The 23,683-nt window shown below is 37.5% G+C and overlaps 1 protein-coding gene across 2 annotated transcripts in view; it reads right to left on the bottom strand.

The window, feature by feature from the left end:
• Positions 1-9,058: 9,058 nt before the first annotated feature.
• kcnn1a (potassium intermediate/small conductance calcium-activated channel, subfamily N, member 1a) overlaps positions 9,059-23,683 on the bottom strand; it is an 86,074-nt gene continuing 71,449 nt past the window's right edge. Inside the window, exons 8-10 of one of the 2 annotated variants that reach the window (XM_032565520.1) lie at positions 23,653-23,661; positions 15,162-15,231; positions 9,059-11,472 (exon numbers count right to left, since the gene is read on the bottom strand). In XM_032565520.1, the coding sequence (XP_032421411.1) occupies positions 11,167-11,472; positions 15,162-15,231; positions 23,653-23,661 (385 nt within the window). In that variant the 3' untranslated portion in view covers positions 9,059-11,166. The remainder of the gene's footprint in view (positions 11,473-15,161; positions 15,232-23,652; positions 23,662-23,683) is intronic. The other variant, XM_032565521.1, reaches the window with a different exon arrangement.

The following is a 23,683-nucleotide window of genomic DNA, read 5'->3' as shown; positions in this document are numbered from 1 at the left end:
GTTCACTAAAGGAATGCTGTTGCATTTCAGGCAATAAAATGTTTAACTGAACTGAATTCTTTGCATCTTTCAGTCTATTTTTAATAATGTGCAATAGAGGTTTAAGTGGTTAAATGAAACATCTGCAGAATTAAAAAAAAATCAAATTAATCGATTAATTGTCAGAATAATCATGAGTTGTAGCCGCACAAACGTATGTCTCATTGTCGCCAGGAAAACTTACAAAAACAAACCACATGAAAAGTCTTTGTGAAGGCCGACTGCAACGGTGAGATTTCGCTATTTCAGAGCATCAAGCAGAGATGTTATGAGTTCAGACGACATACAGTCCAACTGTATTAGACATCATGTAACTTTCTAAAATGGTAAAAGCAAAGTCAAGCATTTACTTGTTATGCGAGTTGTAAATATGGACAGAAACCAATCTGATAGGAGCTTTTAAGCAGAAATATTCACAGATTTGTAGCAGCTCATTGTCACTGGGATCAGACTCTGAGCCAATTTCATGAGAGTGAACCTCCTGCAGCCTGAATGGTCCTGAATTTATGACTAAATCCATCAATTCTTTCTCTCGTGTAGTTTATTAATGCTCAGCTGTTCTTCCTCTGGTGATGTCATTGACTCAAATGCACACAAAGAAAAATTAGATTTTATTCTTCAGTGCATTTTAAAAAAAATTGTATTTTGTGAAATCCTGCACTGGAAATCTACAGTTCATTACCCAGATGTGTTTTAAATTATTACCATATTTCTTGGTAAAAAGTAAAAATATAAAACTTTCGTTTTGCTCCTCAAATTAACATCATTTTTGTTGTTACAAAAGAAAACAGCTGAAGGTTTACCTCCTGAGGATGTTATCAACACCGGGCATCTGCTGTAACCAGACTGATGTGTCTTTTCCCCCCATTTTTATTTAGACTGGTAAGCAAGATTTTAATCTGGATCACATTCAAAGTCTCAGATGATCTTTACCATCCCGGAGCAGCAAGAACATCATGAAGTCTGCAGTGGAGCTGTTCCTTGTGTTTCTCCTGCTGCATGTGTCTGCATGGGGTTGTGTAGCAACAACTATCGGGTGAATGACTCTGCCACTCTTGCGGGATATCGGTCCGCTGCCAAATCCCTGCTGAATTGACTGTAATTAACCAGGCTGAGCCTTGTTTGTGCATGTGGACACGAATAGTAGCTTGTTATTTGAGCACTAATGGCACTGTGTGAATGTGGATGTTGTCTGCAGTTCACAGTTCACCCTGGAACAGCGCCCCGACAGCTGTGCGCCCTTCTGAGTACTGTTTACATCTTTATCAATACGTTTTCCTGTAATCATGTTTTAGGATTGCTTCACAGTTTCACAGGAGGAAAAAAAAACTGTGATGTCGTACTGTCAACACATTTTGCCAACGATCCTTTCGAGTGTGACAGTTGGTGTTAGGCTGCTGAACTTCCCGTCCTCGCAGGAAGGGGAATGTGAAATAATGCAGAAATGATTGTTTTAAAGAAAAGGTTCATGTTTAACAGCAAAGAAAACAGGGTTATAGTCATTGCTGAAAATGGTTTTAATGGGTAGAATTTCTTCTTACTGAGACAAAAGTTCACCTGCAAAATAAAAAACAGTGAAGAATATACTGGAAACACGGCTATTCCGTTTGCCATCCAGAAAAAAGTTGATTTATTCCAGTGCTACAATGTACATTATGCATCATGTGGCAGTGTACACAGAACAATGACTGGGTTACAGTTTTACTGCTGCTGGGATGTGTTATTATTCAGCTGAGGTATGTACTGATGCCCCTTCTGCAACTGGTCAGGCTAATGAAAGAGTCTGCCATGCTTTCACCTTCACTCATCTACAGTTGTAAGAATAACATCACAAATTCCTTTCATTTGAAAAAAAGTTATGACTTCCTTCTTGAGAAGTGACAAATTGTGACTGGTATTTCCGCAGGTACTCATTTATGTGTGTAAGAACAAAATGAACTATTTCAGCAGAGGGTGTTACCTCCTAGCTTAGAAACTTAAAATGAAACAAATATTATCTTGTTGGTCTTCATTTTAAATCATTCAAATACATTTACTGGTAGAGTTAGCTACCATGTTTAGTATCCAGAAGGAATATTCTGTTTTGGAAATCACTTCAAACGGGACCCAAATCAGTCATTACTCTTTGCAAAACCATGTGGAAAGACAAGATGTACAGTACAGACCAAAAGTTTGGACACACAGTTGTGTCCAAACTTTTGGTCTGTACTGTATGTTGAGCGGCTGGTATAACCACCTGGCCTAGTTCAAACCCAGCGTGCATCTTATATCATTCAGCATTATTCAATTCTGCCCAAGGCGGCACCAAGACATCCTCTGTGTCAGGTACAGAGATGTTCAAGTAATTTTTCTGAAATTCAAGTTGAGTCTGAAGTCTTTTTTCTGAGGATCAAGTCAATGCTGAGGTTTTCCACCCAAAGCTGAATGAAGTCTTAATTTTGGGGGTCAACTCAAAGTCAGACCTCAAGTCTCTAATGACTGAAATAAACATTTTCTCATCAAAAGCAGAGTGTAACATTGCACTGCTATAGGTTAAGGATCTCATGTCATGCATTACTGATCTTTGGGCCAAAATGAACCAAAAACATAAATATATATTTTAATATTTAACACACAATTCAACAAAAGGTCAGGGGCCAATTTGAATTGTTTAAAAAAGTGAAAGGTGAAACATTTACCCTATAAATAAATAATACGTAGAATTCAAGGGAAAATAAAATAAAAGCAAACCTCCATGTGGAATTTCTGATAGAATTAAGCAAAGTACTTTTCAGTTCCACTTTGTGGTGATGTATTTATCATTTGTTAATCCTTGTGTACGCATAGTACACTCTTTATTTTTTTTTCTAACTGAGGATTATTAAAATGGTTTGGAAACTATATAAGCAGGAAATATCTTTGTAATGACACAACTAGCTTAACACAGAGACAATAAGACATTGGATGTTATGCTTATTTTAGTCTGAAATTATCAAAAATCACTCAATACGAAACAGAAGCTGCTGGTCCTTACCCACTGTTATGACTGACTGCTGTCCATACGGCATCACTTTAGTTCTGATACTAGCTCTAGACCCACCATCTTTTTGCAAAGCAGTCCATATCCATACCCATCACTGGTCACTTCTGTACCAAGTTTTGTCAGTAACACTTTATTTTAAAGAGTGTGCATAAGACTGACATGCCACTGTCATAAACATGTTATAACAACAGTCATGAACATGGAGGAGTCTTCATGATTGTTGTCATAAAGTATAATTCGGTAAATAATGAAACTTTTAATGCAAAGCTGAATTAAAAGTTGCATTAAAAGTGTAAACTTTGCATTAAAAGTTTCATTATTTACCAAATGACAATTCATGACAATAGTCATATTCATGAGGACTCCTTCATGTTCATGACAGATGCTATGTCAGTCTTATGAACACCCCTTCAAATATAGCGTTACCGTTGTGTCATATCAGAACATTCCTTCTGGCTTTACCTTGGTGCTGAACCGTACTTGTCAGTAAGTGTATTTACATGGTTTACCTTTCCCAGTGCATTAATTGGACCCAACTACCTTCTCTCAGACTTTTCCTTTTCTCTTCCTCTTTTTCCTGTTCAGCTTTTAACATCTACAATGATGTCAAATTTGCAGAACACCCATCTTACTCTAAATTGCTAATTTGAGCCAAAAATAATGTCTGTCAATAAATGTTCATTGGGTCTATTCAACTTTTCCTTCTCTCCAGGGTTTACAATCCATCCATCTTAGAGTACTTATATATCTGTAAAACACAAGTCATGATTCTATAAGATTGTGAACATTTGAGTCCCCCCTTCATGACAGATATCCTTCCATTATTCACCTTCAATCAGTGCTCCGCTCAATATGTTCAGTATTGGGATAGAGGTAAGTGATGTACAGGAAGAGGCAACAGTAAAGAGTCATTGTTCATTAACTCAAGTTAAAAGGGAAAAAATCCCAGACAGTCTTGCTTGATTAAGTTCCACTCAAAAAACTCAAGTTTAACTTAAAATGAAGTGCTCTCTGGTCAGTCAAGGCTGAAGGAGATTTGCCGTTTTCACTGTTTCGCTTGATTTCACTTGGAATCATTTAACAAATGCTGGCAGATTTATTGGTCAACAAAGTAGTTTTTTAATGTTACCATCCATTTTTGTTCAAACAAGATGCTGGTATGCTAGCATTAGCTGTTATTTTATGATAGGAAAGGACAAAATCTGCAGCCAATAATGCTTAAAGAACTGGTCCCATTTGCTTTCCCACTGAGTTACCAAGTGACAAGTCTGTACAGTAAATCTATCCCCAGCTTCTACTAGTAGCTTAGCAGCCTAATTAGAGAGTTGTTGTAACATTACATGTGACCACAGTAAGTCATTTTTACATTCAAGGATGGCATAAACAATGTGCATTTTGTTAAATAGAGACTTGTTTTAGATTGAGTTTTAGAAAATCATCTGTTGATTGCCAGATTACAAATTACACTCCACTGAGTTTTATATGGGTAAAAATATGTCTGATGCCCTCCTCACCCCCACACACCCAGGGCTTTACTTGCAGTAATAGGAGTGTTTCTTTAGTCTATTGTGGTAAAGACAGAACTCCCCACCAAGAAGAAAAATAAAAAAATAAATAAAATCAAAACAATGTTCTTTTTATTGTAAATATATGAATATGATCGATAATGAAAAGTGACAAAAAATCTACTTGGAGATGCCTTTTGAAGTGTAAATTGGTTGGAATGTCAGTACAGTAGTCGGACGTTCAAAGGACTTTTAAGATTCCTGTTTGAGCTAAACATGATTATGAGAGGTGAACTAAAAGAGTGTAATGTTCTTCTAAATGTTTGAACTCAATAAGGATGACTGGTCAAACAGAAACAGCCATAAAAAATGCTGCGAGATCAGATTGCAGGAGGGATAACCAGACATCTCCTCTCCTCAGCAACACCTTATTGAGATTCCAAGGTTTTCCTTGGCCAGATGGGATACTTAGTCCCACCAGCAAGTTTAAAGTCTTCCTTAAGGTCTTCTTCCAGTGGAACCTGCCTGGAAAAGCTTAATGGGCCCTTTGCATGTCAGCTTCCGCTTTCAGGGAAAAGCGGCTCGGTCGTTTCGTTTCTCGGTCGAAAATGGCATTTTCAATAGACCGCAGGGCTCGCCCAACGTAACAATTAATGATGTACATCGATCCGAAGCTCTAACAAGTAAGCTGAAGAAAGGTTTTAAGATGTACGCCTCGTTATACATTCACAGATACAAAGGTGAGTTTTACTTTCTTTAAACTTTGTGGCTAAAATTAGCTTTAGCTTATGCTAGTAGGCAATATTCTAGGACATTTTTCTTATAAAAATGTGCTATTTAGTACCTAAACATTTTAATCCATTCTAACGGACAATGCTTTTACCTTGTACTTATTTCAAGTGTATTATGTGTGTCTATTGTCATTAGTGTCAAACTGAGACCAAGTAACGGGGGAGATTACGGTTTGGACATTTTGCTTCCGAAGCATGATGAAGCACAACAAGCCCCATAGCTTAAAAGTAGGGCAGCACTGATATCAGAGTTTGAGTTCAGCTGACAGTTCAGGTTGCTTTTAGAAAACTATGACCATGTTCCTTAAGGTCTCTGTGTTATTTCGTTTTATTACCTTTGCATGCTTCTTGTGAAGAGCTCAAATAGGATGGTGTTTACAGCAGTGTGTAAAGGCGGATCAGTTGCTCGCCTGTCTGGCTCTGGTCTGCTCACTCGTTCCCATACACTTGCTCTTTCAGGCTGAATACAGAAGTAATTCCATGGAAATAACGCAGGGACTGCTCCTTTATTTATCTTCTTAGGCTGAAGAAGCGGATCAGGAGTGAAGTCAAGGCTGCAAACTTTGCTGTGCGGTGTTAGCTTTAACTGGTACCGACGAATATTTACAAGTCACCGTCTTCTTAATTCAGGATTGCTTGGAAATCCAAGAAAACTTAAAAGCCCATTATATTAGGAAGATAATAATGTTCATAGTATTGCTTTATTTGCGTCTGAAATACGACTTTGTCTTTTCTAGCTGCCATGGAAACTCAAAGCGGAAACAAGAAAACCGCATTTGCTCATGCGAATGTGATGTCAACGCCGTATGTGCAAAGAGCCCATAGGGAAGCAACCAGGAAGCATCCTCATCAGATTTTAGGACCATGTACACTGACCACCATCAGAAGTGGAAAAGCAGCAGCTCTACATTCAACAACCCTGATTAATAGAACTCTTCGTCTTTTCTCTAAGAGAGAACAGTATAGAGAAGCTTTAAGCTTAAGCTTTTTTTTATTTTTTATCAAACTTTAGTTAATTTGCCTAGAAAGTGGGGTTTGTTTAGGAAGATATAAATGCACAATCAAACTTTGATGTGGACCAACAAAGTGAATTCTGGTCCATCTACAAACCTGGGTCTCAGTTCGGTTGAAGTGAACTCTGGTGTTGTTCAAATGCACATGTGAAGCAAACTATAGGGCAGGAAGCAGACTATAGGGCAGGGCATTCTGGATAAATACGACCAAAACAAGAGTGCGAGTCTAGATTTGAGGGAGAAATGGTTTGTGGTCTTTAGCCAAAGACAAAAGAGAAATTCTACAACCACTAAACGCTGATCCCACTCCATTTTTGTTTACATTCTGCAAAGAAGGAAGTTGCTCTCAGAGTCAGGTTGCTCAAAGGATTTGTTTGGATTGACAAAATCTGAAAGAGAAACACAACAGCTGGAAATGTAACAAACGTTGCACCTTTGGAAACAATCTACCAGACTATCTGAACAGGCAAAGACTTGCATCCCAACTCAGAGGGAGAAGTCCAGCTTTTTCCTTGGCCTCAGACTCTGAAGCAAGTTGAAGGTGTTGATCTGAAGAAGCCAATAGAAAGAGACAAAACTGAAGCTTCTTAAACTCAGAGGCACTGAGAGAAGTTTCATCATTTGGAGGCCAATGTAAATGGAGCTGCTGCTCCTCTGCATTGAAAGAAGTTGAAGAGACTGAAGTGGTTTGGAAGAGATACCTCCTAGCAGCCTCGCTCTGAAGGTGTGCTGAGCATTCCCGATGGAAGGAGAACCAGAGGGAATATTTACATACCTTCTGACATAAGCCAACCAATGATTATGAGGATTTCTGGGTTTCCCTCCTGGCTCTGTTATCTTAGCAATCTGGAGTATGATGGTGAAATGGCATTAATCTAAACTGCTCCTAAATTCTTGACAGATGTTTTGGCTATAATTGGACTGAAACTTTAATAGACATCTAAAGTGAATTTTAGACATCTAAGAGAAGAATAAATTTAGTGGAGAATGGCGAGAATAAGTTGGCATCACAATACCTTCTGAAACTACGATTCTTCATCAGTAACTGTATTACTTTCTCTCTCCTTTTCAAACAATTTAATAATTGTTTGAAAAGGAGCCATCCTGTTATCAAGGCAGAGTCAGCTATGTTTTTTTTAAATAAGCAAACTTTCCTCCACATGATATCAGTAAGACATGTTGTTGTTCAAGTCATTATTTCCCTGACACTTAAGATAAAATGCTGTTGTTCTTATCTGCCAGGATAGTGTGAAAATGCAAGCATGTCTTATCATAATTTCTTCAACTTTGAACTAAAAACATTTTCCAAATTCAAAATAAAAATAAGGTGTTCAGTTTGAAAATGAAATACATTGTGTATTGAAATTATGCGCTTAAAGTTTTACAGGTATTGGGTTTGTTGGAAAGTTTAATTTTTTATAAGTGACGGTACCTTTCAAAGGCATTCATACTGCGTGAAGTTTTTCACAATTTAAGACATTAGCATGGCAACATTGCTTTGGAAGAATATGCAATAGATTAACACAAAGAAGCACACAAAGGTAGGATGGAAAGTGAGGTTCTGTTAATAAAAGAAAATAATTGATTATGGCCCAGTCTTGGACAAAAACAAGTGTTTCCAAAGGTTCCACTAAAACTTCAGGATAGAGTCAGAGTCAGCTTAGATTTCTTTGCAGAGAAGTTCTGCAAAGTTCTTATCAGTAAGAGTCAGTGACTTACTATCAGGAGAGGCAGATCCCAACAATAAGAGGAAATCAATAAGCCGTAAACGTGCATTGGTGAGGCAGAAAGTACCATGTTGATGGTACTGCCCCCTATTAATATAAAATTGGACAGTGTTGAGTCCAATTTACACAATGGCCAACAGGTGCTCTTCTTCACTGAAAAGACTGAAAATTGTTCACTTTGGCAGGCTGTTTTAATATAAAATCAACTTCACAAGAGATATCTGAGGTAAGTTTATTGCTAGACATAAATTAAAATTTCTCTATTTATATTTCTACTAGGCAAAATAGTTATCTTGTCTAGTAACTTTAATTACAATCTTTTTGAATTGTAATTACGGTTGTGTGTGTTACGGATGATGATGAATCTGGCAACGTCATTTGAGATTTTTGAAAAGTATAATGATTTGTCGAAATGTTACTGAAGATGTCTTGAATTCTTCTTTTTAGTCAAAACATAAATACAAATATCTTAAATTATCATTCAAAAGAGTCAAAATGTACTGTATGTGTCTCTAGTCAAAGCTCTTCTTTAGATCCCTGGAACATCATTATAGATAGATGAAACAGATTTTATGTTAAAATGGCCTGCCATAGCCTCTCCTCCACGGCGATCAACTCCAGACTTTAAAAGACAAACATGAGTTTTAGTTGCAAAAACCTGCTAAAGTCCACTAAAACATGATGGGGGCTGATCTGCACTCCAAGGATATCTTTACTTTTACAGTAACCTCTCAGTGATTAGCATCTTTCTACTGCAGGAAATTGAACTTTTATTAATAATAATACATTTGCAGAACTGCTCTTCAAAAAATCCAGATGAACCCTTTAACGTTTGGTGGAGCTTTGCCTCATCTGGACACTGAAGCCACAGCTTTTGCTCAGTGGGATGTCCCTGTTTTCCAGAGGCCACAGTTTATATGTTTAATCATGCAAAATATACACCACAGGTTCACTGGAGCTCTCAGTTTTATCATTTTATTGGGCCTTTCTCCTATCTAGATCTGGAAGGTGAACCATCATGTAGGAATAGTTTCACAGTAGGGACCAATAACACATAAATTCACTTTTTTTTTCAAATTCTGTGAAAAAAAAGTAAACTGTTTTTGTATGTTGCAAAACTGGCATTTAGTGGCCTAGTTTTTATAATCCAACCAATTTAGCTAATATAAATTTTATTTCATATTTATAGCTCAGACATAGGAGTGATAACAGTCAAACAGTCAGCAAGAAAGCCAGGTAGAACGGAAGCGTTTCTTTCCCATTTAAAGACGGATCGGCTCACTGTTCTAAGTTTCTTCAACACTTTTATTTGGATCCTTTCAATATTTTTTGTAATAGTGACTTTTTAACCCTCACCTCATATTTTAAACAGGGAATGCATTACAGAATTAACATTACCGCAACTCTCTAAGATCGGCAAATCTAAAATGCTAAATATCCTAGTTAAAAAAGTAAAAATGTATTTAAAAAAGGATAGAAAGCGACAAACAAACAAACAGAAGTACGATAATAAAATCAAAAACAATTGTAAAATAATCAAGCCAGGAAGATTGTGATCTCTCATTATTTTGCAACAGAACCATGCAAAGGAGCCAGGCAGGTTTCTCAGTTCCTCCGCTGATGTGTGGCTGTATAACAGCACCATTCAAGCCATGCCGATTTCCCAAGACCACAGGAAGCTCTAATTAACTGGTGAGAAAGGTAGACTACATCATGTTTCATTGTGGTGTGCAGCACTGAGACAGAAGTCAGACTAACAAATATTCTCTATGTTCATTTCTGAACTTTTCATTTGTTACTGTTAGTAGAAACAGGAATCAAAAAAAAAGAAGATGTTTGGAGTTGCGGTGTAATGGAGGCAATGATATGCATTACATTAAGACAGTTTCTTTACATTTTTGGAGAGGAATGTATCTGAAAAAGGAATGCAATGCTGTATTCAGACTGTTAACATTGTAAAAAAGCTTTGAAATTAGTAATTAAATAACCCTCTACTATTTATACATTCAGGCACTGAAAAATCACATGTCAATATGTAACTAAAAAAGATAGTTGCTCTCTTTTTTTTTTCTTCCTTGGTAAGAACAAGGAAGCTGATACCTTGAAGTTGGCAAACGAGTACATTTCCCCTACCTTGGAATAATGCCATGTCCATCCTCTTTTCATGCGACCATTTCTCCTCCTCTTGAAGTGCATTTTCAGACACTGACCTGGAGTCAGAGCTTTCGTGGTTTCTCCTAAAGCTTTCACCCTAAGCTGTGAGAAAGAATCCATGACACCTGTCTTTTTGTGAAGGAAATCAAATGGTTTATCTGGATCCTCTCCTTGAACAAACAGAGAAACGGACAGATGGGTGGACAGATGTCCTCCGTGGCCCCAGAGGGCCAGCAGGTGACCCAAGGACCTCTGCTCCACAGACCAACATCCCCCCCACCCCGTGTGGTTAAGGACTCTCCGGTGTGATAGCCAGCTCTCACTCCAGCGACCCTGAACTCAGTCATTTTTTAACTATACAAGGGCTTTTACAAAAAAGCTAACAGGAACAGCCATACAATGGCTAAAACATAAACCATACCTCTACATTATCTCTGTCATTTTTTTATCTTTTTTTTTTCTCTTTGACATTTTTGGATGCATTTTGTGTTTTCCCCGTTATTTGTTTGCCTTTTCTTGTTCTTTTTGAGTAGCTCTAATCCACAATTCTGTGTGCTGAGAGGCTCAGTTACAGAAAAACTGGACTTTGGAGGTTTTGGATTCTTTCTTTTTTGGGGGGGGGGGGGGGGGGGGGGGTTGACGTGGGAGAATGGAAAAAAAGGGAGAGACTAGGCAAGAGAGAGAGAAAGAGACAGAGAGGGAAAGAGAGAAAGAGAGAGAGTCAGAGAGGAAGAGGAAGAGAGAGAATAGAGGTGAGAATCAGGTCACAGGGTCAAGATATGGTTAATTATTAGTCCAGACATGGACTCGCAGTGGATGCAGGGACAGCTTTGGATCAGACAGGATGTGGTGAGGGGGGGTGTTTGGAAAAAAGGTGCTGTCTGATACGGCGGACTAATACAGGGTTCCTCAAGGTTATCCACTGTCAGAAGACGTGTGTGGTGCTGTGGAGGGAGAGCGCCGCCTACGGGTGGTGGAAGTCCAAGATCTGTCTGAGCGTTCAGAGCGCTCCGACGCTAGCGAGGCAGGCCGGAAGCGGTGAACGAAGCCGTCCAGGAAGTCCTGCTGCTGCTGGGTTATGGCTTGGGAGATGAGGCAGGGCAGTGCCTGCAAGCTGCCCGCCACCGAGTCCAGCTTGTCCTCCAGTGTCCCGATCCGCTTGTCCAGCTCCTCGCTGCGCTCCTGCAGCTCCGACACCAGGTCATACATCACATTCTGGGTCTGACCAGGGAGACAGAGGAAATGTGTTTCAGGGCGAACAGGAAGATGGAGAAAGAATTGTTTCACAATTCAAAATCCAGAAAACCATTGGACATGAACTAATATTAAAAACTGAAGCATGAAAAAAAGCTTCATGTTCATCATAAAATCCAACACTCAGCTAAGTTCATTAGTCAGTAAAAAAAAAATATCAGGAAGCTGGAGAAGAACTGGAGCCACGCAGTTTCAGCATGTCAGCATAGATTATATCATCTCATACATTTAACAACCAGCCTCTCCAGTACATTTATAGCCAGGGAAGGCTTTTAATACCTTATGCATTTGATTGAGAAGATCCATTTATGTAATTAAAAGGGTTTCCATTATAAAGGCACTTATTGTTCTGCAGAGCCAGCAGCGGGGCCAATGTTACAGAATGTGCATCTGCAACAGCTGAAATGTCAAAAGAATTTTCTGTTAAAGTTGTAATGTTATGTGCATCATAAAAATCTAGGTTAATGTTTGTGTGTTTCTGAGCTTAATTACACTTTTAAACTTTATGGGGTAAATACGGTCAAGTCTAAAATGATTCCTACCTCCGGCAGATTCAGAGATTCAATCAGAAAGTTTGTTTCTGATAGGAAATCAGACATGCATCTCTCAAAAGATAATAAAACAACAAAGTATCCCTTTAATCTACTAGTCAAATATTTCAACTTTCAAATACTTCAAATAAACAAACCCAAAGCTGCTGAGCTGCTACTTGCTTGTTTCTCTTGTGGTGAAAGTTTGCAAAGTTACACATTCAAAAATTAACAGCAATAATTTATGTTTATTGGCTTCTCATAAGAGAAAAAAGGGAATCATATTTTCTACCATGTTGTTCAAATCATTCATTATTTTACAAATTATATAAATTAGCCTCACACTAAATATGCTAACTAAAATTTAGCATAAAACCAAATATTTTGCTTGAAACTAAATACTTAGCAAAATAACACATACAACATTTTAGTTGTATGTGTTATAGAACAAGGTGAGCAGATACTTTAGCAAAATCATCTGCAAATTGTTCTTTAAATTAAGACTTAAAATGTTGGGATCTTCTAGACATAAAATGCCCTGGTTGGAAATTTAATTTTAATTAACTTCCAAATGACATTTATAGTCAGAGTCAATATGCCATTTCCAGTGGATCAATCTTAAATAATAATATAGCTGGTGTAAACTTGGCTTAGCTAGTTACAGATATTAGAAATGAACAAAACTTGATTCACATACAGTACAGACCAAAAGTTTGGACACACAGGTGTGTCCAAACATTTGGTCTGTACTGTATATGTAAAAATTTAGATTTATTCTTTTACAGGGAAAAGTAGAAAAGGTAGAAAACTAGAAAAACTAACTTTCTAGTTAGTTTGAAATTCCAGGTGAGAGAGCTACACTAAATATTAAGCCAGGAGCTAAATATATAGCTTCAGATACAGTGACTGTTGCTGTGATATTTTAATTTATAAAAATGTTACAGAGAGATAATAATGTATCATATTATGACATATGATTACTGATTTGGATGATGTTATTAGGTGAACTCAATAAAAAAACCTGTTTTGTTTTATTGTCTCTTTTGAATTGTCTTCCGTTAGCCTCTCTATGGAAACATTTACCTGCCAGATAAGAAACAAATTCAGAATATTAATCTTGTTTATATGAGAAACTCTCATTTTAAAGAGACCCTAAACTCACTAAAATAAGAACGTTTTCTTGTATAATGAGATATAAAGATATGTTCCTCTGACAGACTGCAAATTCTTAAAAAGTAATAAATGAGGTCCTGCTGACTACCTTCTCCCTCCGTTTCCTCTAGATGACATTCAAACATTACGTTCTACAGTTACGACCTCTCGCTTAAACAAGAACATATTTTAATTTTGATAAGATTTAAAACTCATTATAATGCCATTAAAGTAATTATAACGGTTTTAATATATGGTTAAAATGACTTTTGTCTCGTTATAACAAGATACAACTCTTGAATTTATTTCTTTGCTCTGGCAGTTCAATATTTCTGTACTGCAAGAAATTAAATGTATCATGGTTACAGCTATTAGCCTGCCAGCTCTCCTAAGTGCAGAACAGAATACAGTTAAGCCCCAAATTATTACTATACCTGGCAGATTTAGATGTAAAAAATTATTTTTCATTTAACCAGGAAGTTGGTTTCTCATAGGAAAGGAGACAAGCAAGTGTTTGAGGTTGGAATATTTCCTTGCCATCACCCTAATTTTTAACTTCCTCCACAGATTCTCAGTCATATTCAAGCCAGTACTTTGGCTGAGTGCCTACAAAACGCTAAAGGCCCGACATACTTCATCTGAAGTGCCGAAATCGGCTCTCATTACTGCAGACACGTGATGAAAATCGCCTCATTTTGTTTGCACAGAGGCCGAACTCGACACCAGAACCTGGTCCAACAATGTCAGCAGAGCTCTGTGTGAGGGACTGTGTGATTGGTTAGAAGTTTGTTAGTTAATATGCTCAGACATCAGTGTTGATGTTTCTCTTCAGACATGGATACTTTTGAGGAACGTTTATCTGATACAGTGAGGAACTGTACTATTCTTCACTAAATAACTGTGATAAAAATAAGACTGGCAAATGATTAATAATTCCTGCATGGAAATTGTAACATTGTTGTTCACAGAGTAGGCTGCCTAGGGAAGACCGTGGTGCTAGCTCCATGACCGTTTCATTATAAAATGGAGGGAGAATGAAGAGGGGGGAACCCAGGAGGTTTGGGGCGTGAAGTATGCTGAAGCGGGAGGGGCGTCTCCCTGGCGATCTGCACCGTTGTATGAAAGGTGTGTGTGAATACGAACGTCCTGAAACCATGTGACTGCATGTCAACTGTTGGACTTTTTTCATCCGGGTTGATCAGTGAAAAGAAGAAGTTGTGAACAATGACATTGAGTTTTTGTGCTGTTTATCTATTGTAGTCTGCCTTTATAGGGTTGCAGCTTACCAATGGCAGTTTGCATCGGCCATGTTTCCAAAATATTGAGCAATTAGTGAGAGCAAGTCAGGCCAAGAGGAATGTTAAAGTAATTTTATTGCTGGCAGTAGAGGATGGTTGTTTACAGTGCAGCAACTTCTGGTAAGCTTCATAGCGCAGCTTCCTTCACGGTCAAGTCGGCGCATTACATATGTCATGGCCAAATGTTAGCAACTGAGTAAAATCAGATAAAATTGTTTAAAACTTCAACAGAGTCCATGCTTCCAGCAAGCAATTGTTTATCAGCAGCCAAGAGTTCACATTTTCTGTACAAAGCAAGGTGTTAGTTTTTACCAGGCTAACTTGATCCTACTTCTCACATGTGTACATTTCTTCATCTATGTTCTTTACAATTCTCTTTGACATCCATGCACCTTTTTACACTCTCTACAGTTTCTGATGTCTTACAGTCTTTATCTCTTGTTTATCTCGTCTTAACTTCACGTTCCACTGCAAAAATGCTTTAATAAAGAGTTCAGAAACACTTTTCTGTAACTTTGCATCATTCTGAAAATGAAATTTTTTTTTTTAAATTATGGTTCAGAAAGGCTGTAAATAAGACTTTTTTGGTATATAGTTTTATCCAAATCAGCTTTGCGTTAAGATTTTAGCAGCTTAGTATAGAAAGTTTTGTTTTGTAAAAGCGAAGAAGCCTTACCTTTGCAAGGTCCACCAAGGTGTTGGCCTGATCATTGAGTTTTCTCTGCTCCATCTTCACGCTGCGCAGTCTGGGTGGGGGCAAGGGGGGATGTTAACAGGAGAAAGATAGAAGGCAAAGTAGAGAAAGACGGATGCAATGATAAATGTGGAGAAAAGAGAGCAAGAAGGAGAGGATATGTGGTTTTAAGGAATAAAAAAGGGGAAAGAAAGGCCAGTAAAGAAGAAAGAAAGAGGAGGGAAATACATTTTATTTGCTGTGTTCTCATATCAATCAAGCTGAAATAAAACACATGCATTGTAAAAATATCTTTCAAATCAGTACATACATATACTTTGCAAAACTGTATATGTATATATAGAATACAAGGAGATGTGCATAAAAGCAAGCATACTTGGTCTTGGTAAATACATTGCAAACCAAAACATGCAGAAGTACAGAAGCATACTACACTCATTTTCAGTGATTTTAAAGACCTGTGTTTTTTTAAAAACATTGTGAAGCAGCAGGGAGCAGAAGGTATTGCTGACGTGAAGGAAGGTTATTCTGAGTTACTGTCTTGTTGCAGGTAGGGGTGGGCGATGGGGCAGGCTTCTAGCTACTTTTTAGGAGAGGTGTTTTGAGTACAGCAACTTTAAAGCCTTACAGAACACATAGGATTTCTTTGGTAAATAATCAGTAACTTGGTGCTAAAATTCTACTGTGTTTTCATTACATTCCCTGGTGGATTTATATAAGAATATGAATGAAAATGCAAAACATCTTCGGCCCTCTTTTTGGCAGCATGATCTTGCAGCTTACATCAGTCAAAATGATAAATCAAATCACCCTAAACAGACTTCACTGTTTGGACCGCTCCATTACTTCTCTTATAGCTGCACTGAATAATGCGACTGATTGAAACCTGACATCAGACCTGGTATCAGCCAAAAAAGAAAAAGTTAACTTTATTTGCAGGATAACTCTGGATGGTAGAAACTTACAGCAATAAAATGATAAAATGTTCCAGAAGGATTGCATAGCAACTTATTGTTTATCTTATCATTTCTCTACCATTATACTGCAGAGACAAAGGTCTGTGTACCAACCTTCATATCCTGTGACTCTGAAATCTACAAACAAATATAATTAGATTTTCATGACAAAGTTGGGGCCAAAGTTAACTGTATATATAAGAATATAAGAATTGTCCTACAGTCCAAACAGCTCAAATAGCAAATTAAACAAACTAACTCAACATTTATGCCTAGTTCAAGGGTTTTATGCTAATTTTTGTCCCAGCCCCCCCTGATCATCAGGATGGCTCTTAGGATAACCTTAAAAGATACTGTATTTCTGATGTGCTAAGAGTGATCGGGTAATCTCAGAAGGACATGTTGGATTGTCTTGGCCCAATATCGTAGCATGTGTGGTGTTCCCTGACAACAAATGAGAACGCAGACTGTTGAATGTGACGTGTAGCCAATCAGAAAGAGAGGTGATGTAAGCATGGAGGGGAATCTAAGATACACAGAAAACAAAACAACTTGCCATGAAGCACCAGAAAGTCCTGTGGATGCTGGAGGCAGCTTTGTATTGTTTTTTTCTCTATCAAATTTATTCCACAAACTTTTGCCACTGCTTCTGTCCAGTCAGCCATGTTTGTTTACTCTGAACTCCTGCTTGGTTTTGCAAGATTTCACATGACATCTGAATGTTGGTGAGTGAAATTGATTCGCGTGTGATGTGTTGTTCCTGTTGTGTGACTGAGCACAACACACTGCATGACCAAAACTGTTATACCTAAAAATTTTCATTGTCATTTGTGAGGTCTCAGGTTTTGAAAATTGGTCGACTGTATTAAAATCTTCCAGTGTGAACCAGGCATTAGCAAGATGGAGAACAACTTAAAGACTTGCCAAAGGATTGGCAATTATTGCATAATTAATCATTTTTATGCCAATTGTTTCATGATGACAATTGCGATTGTATAGACCAGGTTTAACTAACCCTAATAACCTTTGCAGACCCAAAACTAACATTCAGTAACCATAGCCACAGTTTGTTTCAGAAGAGTGTCAGTCAATATGAATATATTTGAAACTATGACAAAGTGCAGTTTTTCTGTTCTAGTTAGTGATAGAATCAGACATCTTAATGTTCTGAACTAACTTATTTTATAATGATTACATTTTTTAAGTGCTTGACATAGATCTGCCGTCTATTACCCAAATAGACAGTGAGAATTTCTTAAATACTTTTTTAGCATCACTTTTATTGTTTTGCAATAAATACCAGTGTGAGGATTTGGTTTTCTGTGTCTATTTAGTTCCTGTGTCGTATCCTTTGCCCCTGATTGCTCCCAGCTGTGTCTCATGTTCCCTGATTACCCCTTGTGTATTTTATCCCACCTGTGTGCCCAGATCCTTGTCAGATCCTTTTGTTGTTTCGTGTGTCTAATGTCACGCCAGTGCCTGCGTTTCCTTGTCTCATTGCTCACCTGTGCTGCCTGGATTTCTGTGTTCTTGAATAAAACCACCATTCTCACCATAACCTGGGTGGCACGTCCATCCCCACCACCAACAACACCACACAATTCATGACAACCGGTGGTAATTTTAAAAGTCTATGTCGCCCATCCCAAGTTTTCTACACACATATCGACTAGAAAGCTGGAAACAGTGACGTCCTGAACAACCACTGTCGACAAGAAAGCTGGTGATAACCTATAATTTTAGCTAACTTGTTTACACCCAAAGGTCACTGTGAGCCAAAAATTACTTTGGTAAAGTCTTGATAGTTGTCAGGTTTTTCTCTGAAAGAAACGATACAGCTTTGATTTGGTCTTAGGGAACAAAAATTATCCAAGTGGCGTTCTTGATGCTACTGCCAGCTAACTCCTTAATTATGTCCTGCTTTGTTTACTTCATTCATATTGTGGTAGCATTAATATTTTAAAAGGTATCTGACATTCTTGGACACTGCAGCTTAACTATGCTTCATATTATAGGTAGTTGGTATGGATGTTGAGGGTGTAAGTAGTAACACCATGGTGGATCTGCAGTTTTGTTGGTTTCTTTCTCCTGCTCTTTGTCAGATTCTGGCTCCAACATGTTGGATAGAAAGTCTACCATTGTTGTCATTTTTTATAAAAAGTTTCTCTGCTAGTAGATAACTGTATCACTACTATCAAACTACAAAATGGCCAAACAGGGTGGAGTGGAATGTTAAGACCTGGAGAGGCATAAAATGTCTTATTCACATTTTAAAAACCCCAGCAAAATGGGTTGCTCTACAATGCGTCAGATCAAAGGTGGGTCTGTGGAATTCAGACGAGAGCATTGCAGTTGTTCTTCATATAGACCATACGTGAATGATTTACATAAGAAAAGGAAAGATTTAAAAGCTAGATATGTCCACTTTAAAGCACCACACAGGAGACTATACCACAGAAGTTCCAGGAAAAAAAACTTTAAAAAAAAGTTTTTTGAGCATCTAACTTAACAGAAACATTAAATATTCTGCTAAAGGGAAATTGTAATCATATTTTAGAGTCAGAAAGGCAGAAATTGAGAAATTTAAAATATCAATAAATTACAATAGACTTTCCAATGCTGTTCAATTGAATAACACAAAAAAGCTCTTTTAGACACACCTCTCAAAAATGTAGTACAATATTATCTCTGGATCCTAATAAGCTCTCCAGAACCACAGTACTACTTCTGTTGTTAATAGTTCACAAATTATTCTTTGTTTTTAAATGTATAGATGCTTAATAATAGAACAAAAGAGGATAGAGTGAGCACTCTTTCAGTTCAAAACACTTTTTGACCTATAAATATGAACAGGTGGAATCTCGGCATCAAGGGAAGGAGCAAACTAAAGCTGAGGGATAAGAACACAGTGATGACAGAGGGTGTTGTTTGTGAGCAAGTTTCTCACCTAAGACAACTTACTTTTTGTTCTTCTATCAGCAATCTAAACATGATAACATATGCCAAAACCAATATTTGTTAAATAAAGGGTATTAGCTGAATTGTTTTTTTCTCCCATAAAGAGACAAATAAATAATACAGAATATCAAAAAGGATTTTTTAAAATAAATCCATAACTGTCCTCGACTATTGCTGGAGATTGGGCCAGAAGGGAAACATACTCCCTTCAGCGGGTTTTGGTCGCATCCTGATCAGAAGCCCAATCCTTCTAAAATGATTCTGATATTTTTCAAGTTTTTCCTAAAAATAATTTGGTTGAATTCAGAAGAACATTGTTATTTTAACACAAGGCAGTAAAGTTGTATAAGATTCTGTAAAAGTGGCAGAGATGTGAACCATGAACTTAGAACTTAGAACTTAGGAATCAGCGGTGTAATAAAATGGGACCATTTATTACAATTTTGTGACTCATATACACTTTTTTCCACATTAACGCAGAGTTAGTGTTAGACTTAGAGTCCAAAGAATCACATAGTTAGACTGAAAATATATTTAGATTTTGATTTTATCAGAATAAAATATATGTCATGATTTTTAGCCAAATCACCCACCCCTAGTTTTAAGTCAGAAAGGAATCTGAATACTGAACTGGTCAAATGTTTTCCCAGAAGAATGCAATATGCTTCCATAGAGAAACCTTTAAATCCAGTTTGAAATAAAAAACAAAAGCATTCTTATCCGTTTTCATCCAAAAGTAAGACATGAACAAAAGGAAAAAGATGGCATGCCTTTGGTCAGTGCTGCAGGCAACTCAGTGGTAGGCTCACACTGGTCACTCAGGAAGCGTGCCATAGCCATGACTGATCTTTGTGCACAGTGAGCATGAGCTGCAGTAGTTTGTTCTGTGTTTATGTGTATGTTCACAAGCTGATGTGTGTGAAGGCGATGCCACAGATAAAAGATGGAGTTAACCAGAAACAAACGGCCTGTTAACGCTCCCGAAAATGCAGCAACACAGACATTCTGAATACGCTGCAATGAGACACCTGACATGTTTTGTGATGCCTTCCATTCTGTGGCTTTATGTCACTAATCAGATACATTATGACACTGTGGAGTCTGGGAAAGTTGGATTAAAAAAATGTGCTAGTCTGTTTGTTGTGACATCACGCAGCCATCATCTGTATGTATGAGAGGACAAATTTCCCTGTTTGGCAAATTATGAGACAGAAGGCCTTTCAAGGTCATTTATTCATTCAGTATATTAGAGCAGAGAGAGAGAGACTCTATTTCAATAGGACACATCCTCATTATTGTGATTATTTATGTCATCCTTTCTCCTGGCTTTCAAAGCAAAAAGACAGTACAGTAGTCATGGTTTCAAAACTGCCAAGATCTTTGAGTTTTAAATTCCTTTTGAGACTCAAGGAACAGTTCTGCATTGTCAATAATGTCTAATTTATACGGCAAGATTTTTATGCCGATTTTTGTCCCACATTTCTCCTTCTGACAATCTTAAAGATGCCCTGCTTATCAGGATGGCTCTTAAGATAGTCTTAAGTGAGATTCCTTAGATGCCGTGTGTGTTAAGAGTAATCTGGTCCTCTGAGAAATACGTCGGGACCGCTGTGATCTAAAATCAGGAATAATCAATCTGCTGATTGTCTTGGAACGATATGGCAGCGTGTGTGGTGTTCCCTGACAACAAATAAATACACAGCCTGTTGAATGTGATGTGTAGCCAATCAGAAACAAGGAGACAGAAACACGGAGGAGAATCCAAGATACACAGAAGACAAAGTAACTGGAAAGTCAGGTGGACGTCTCAGACGGTTTTATTGTTTTTTTTTTCTGTTAAATATATTTTACAAACTATCGTCGTTGCTTCGTCTCAGTCGGCCATATTTGTTTACTCAGAACTCATATTTGATCTTTGCGACATTTCCTGTCTCACATTCGAACGTTACTGAGTTAAATCAGTTCGTGTGCGTTGCTCATGTCGTGTGGCTGGCAATCACACACCGTGTCACCAAACCTGCTGCAGCTAAGATATTTTGTCACCATGTGTGGCCAGTCAGGGCTTGAAAAGCGGCCGACAATTTTAAACTCTCGTGTGTGAACCCGGCATTAGCTGTCCAAACATAAAGACATTCTCCTAAGTGTTTCTCTCTGTTAAAAGTCTCCAAGAACATTTCTGTCTTTGAAAAACAAGAACATTCATGGGTTTGATAAATGAGAAGCTTTACCAATTTGTTTGTAAGAGAGTGATGCTTTAAAACACATGCTGGCAACAAACTCTGCAAGTTAGCATGCCTGTTGAATAAATGATTACTGCATGTGACGGTCTGCCAAAATTCTACAAGCTAGCACGTTTTTTTTGTTTTAAGAGCGGATTGCAAACTCACTATTAGAGCAACAAACATCTCGTTCTAACGGCCTGCGATCTCCATGGTGACTGACCACACTATAAAGTGTCTTCTGTCACTCTTTATAACAAAAAACCCCCAAAACTATCCAGCATATTCCAGTAACTCATAATGCTTTACGTTAAATGTGTGGACAACTTCCCAAGAGGCATTTGTACATGTAAAGAAATGTTTTTTTGCTGAGAAAATGTGGAAAAACATTTGGGAAGGCTTCATCTTCAGTCAGAGGCTTCTTCAGATTCGCTGTAATACTGGCTGCTACAGGAGATCTTTCCTGCCTACAATCATCACCTTCTACAGCAATTCTTTGAAGAATTTTAACCAATCTGAGCTACAACAACACAGAATTTCCCTTTGGGATCAATACAGTATTTTGAATGGAACTGAACTGAATTTTCCTCTGTGTGCTTGTTGTTGACAAAGTGAAAGCCGCTAACATGAAGGGTTTTCTGGGGTCACTCTGAATGCAGATCTCTGATCAGAGGAACAATCATATTTCACTTTGGACATGTATTTTAACTCACCTGCGATGATACAAGTTTAGGCCTTAAAACATTTTAAATCTGTTCAGATTTAAGATAATTTATTCATTGAGAATTATGGATTAAATTGTTTCATTGTTTGTTCTTGTTTTATCCAAGAGATCCAGGTGGTCTTTTATGATGTGACAAACCTACAAAAAGCAAACAACCCCCTCCTTGTCGCCCCCCAAAAGATTTGTGCACATTTGCTATGGAAACGCAGCTCCTATGTAAGCTCCTGGATCTTCATTGTTTATTATTAGATCCTTTTGTTACTCTGCTGGTACCGAGTCTGTTTTCTTCCCACTTTCCAAGATCTGAATTTGTTCTGTAAGTTATTTCATGTTATGAAAATATTCTGTTTCAATGCAGCTCTGCTCTGCATTTGGGTCCAATTCAAACACGACACTACTCTGCATCCCCAGAATCAGAACCAAACATTGAGGAGCAGCATTCAGTTTTTATGCTAGATTAATCTGAAATAAACAGATTAGTGTTTAGTCAAAACTAAATTCCATCAAATTACAGTTAAAACTTATTTTGTTTAGAGTTGTGCTTGTCTGAAGGATCCATAATATTAACTGAAACATCATTAATTTTAGTCTATAGTCCAATTTTGCTTTCTGTTATGTCACTGCAATGTATGATTTTATGTTCTCAGCATGTAAAGCACTTTGACTTGAAAAAATCTATACTAATAAACTTTCCTTGCCTAAAACAGCAACCTTTAAGCAGTTGTTAAATATACTTTAAATTACACATACATTTCTGAATTAAAAATGTATTTTTATTGCTTTGATATAATATTCCAATCTTAAATTCATTTAAGATCAGTATTAAATAGAGTAACTTTTTATTAATGTTCTATTATATTGAATGTTTCTTTGTATAAAACTCAAGAAAGCTCTTAAATTTAAGCAGCAGAAACCTGCAAGCATGAAATTTTAGCAGCTTTGAAACCATAATGTTTTTCGTTGTGGTTATAACATTGTCAGTCTAATACCAGCATAACCAAGTCTAACACAGACTAGGGTCCAAAAACATGTAACACAAAGACTTTTATACACAGTTTGATTCTTGTGTTGTAGATTGTTTGCTTTGAGATTATTTTAGAGAGGAAAAAGACAAAAACCAACAGCAAACAGTTCAGCTTTTTTATGTAACTACAGTATGTTACACAGTTTGGATAAATGTCATCACAAAACCATCAAAAGTGTGGGATGAGTTCTGCTGATGACGATTAATATAGCCCCGGGAGAAGCTATATTAGTCATACTTGTGCGGTAGATGAGGATGATCTTGGCCAATAAAAGGTCCAAGCTCACTCTCTGCGAGAAGCTTTTTCTTTCACACATTCTCTCCAGACAACCCTTAATTACTGACACAAAGTGTTGGTGGCAAAATGTTGATGCTTTTTTTGTCTCATTCCATTCAAGAGAGAATGGGAAGGAGAGGGGAGGAAATGGAACACTGAAATAAATAATAAATAAATAATAATAAAAAAAAAATCAGCATCCAAGATTATTATTCTTTTCCTCATGCATGTCAAACGCAGACATGGAGAGTGGAGGAGGAGGAGGAGGATGTTGAGGAAACAGTAGGAGAAGGATACATAGAAGACTTAACTTACTTCTGAGCTCTGCGGTGATAGAGCAAAACAA

This window comes from Xiphophorus hellerii, chromosome 6 (genome assembly GCF_003331165.1).
Source record: "Xiphophorus hellerii strain 12219 chromosome 6, Xiphophorus_hellerii-4.1, whole genome shotgun sequence".
Classification (NCBI taxonomy): Eukaryota; Metazoa; Chordata; class Actinopteri; order Cyprinodontiformes; family Poeciliidae; genus Xiphophorus; species Xiphophorus hellerii.
The sequence above is the reverse complement of the archived record's forward strand: the minus strand, read 5'-3'. Positions and strand labels throughout refer to the sequence as shown.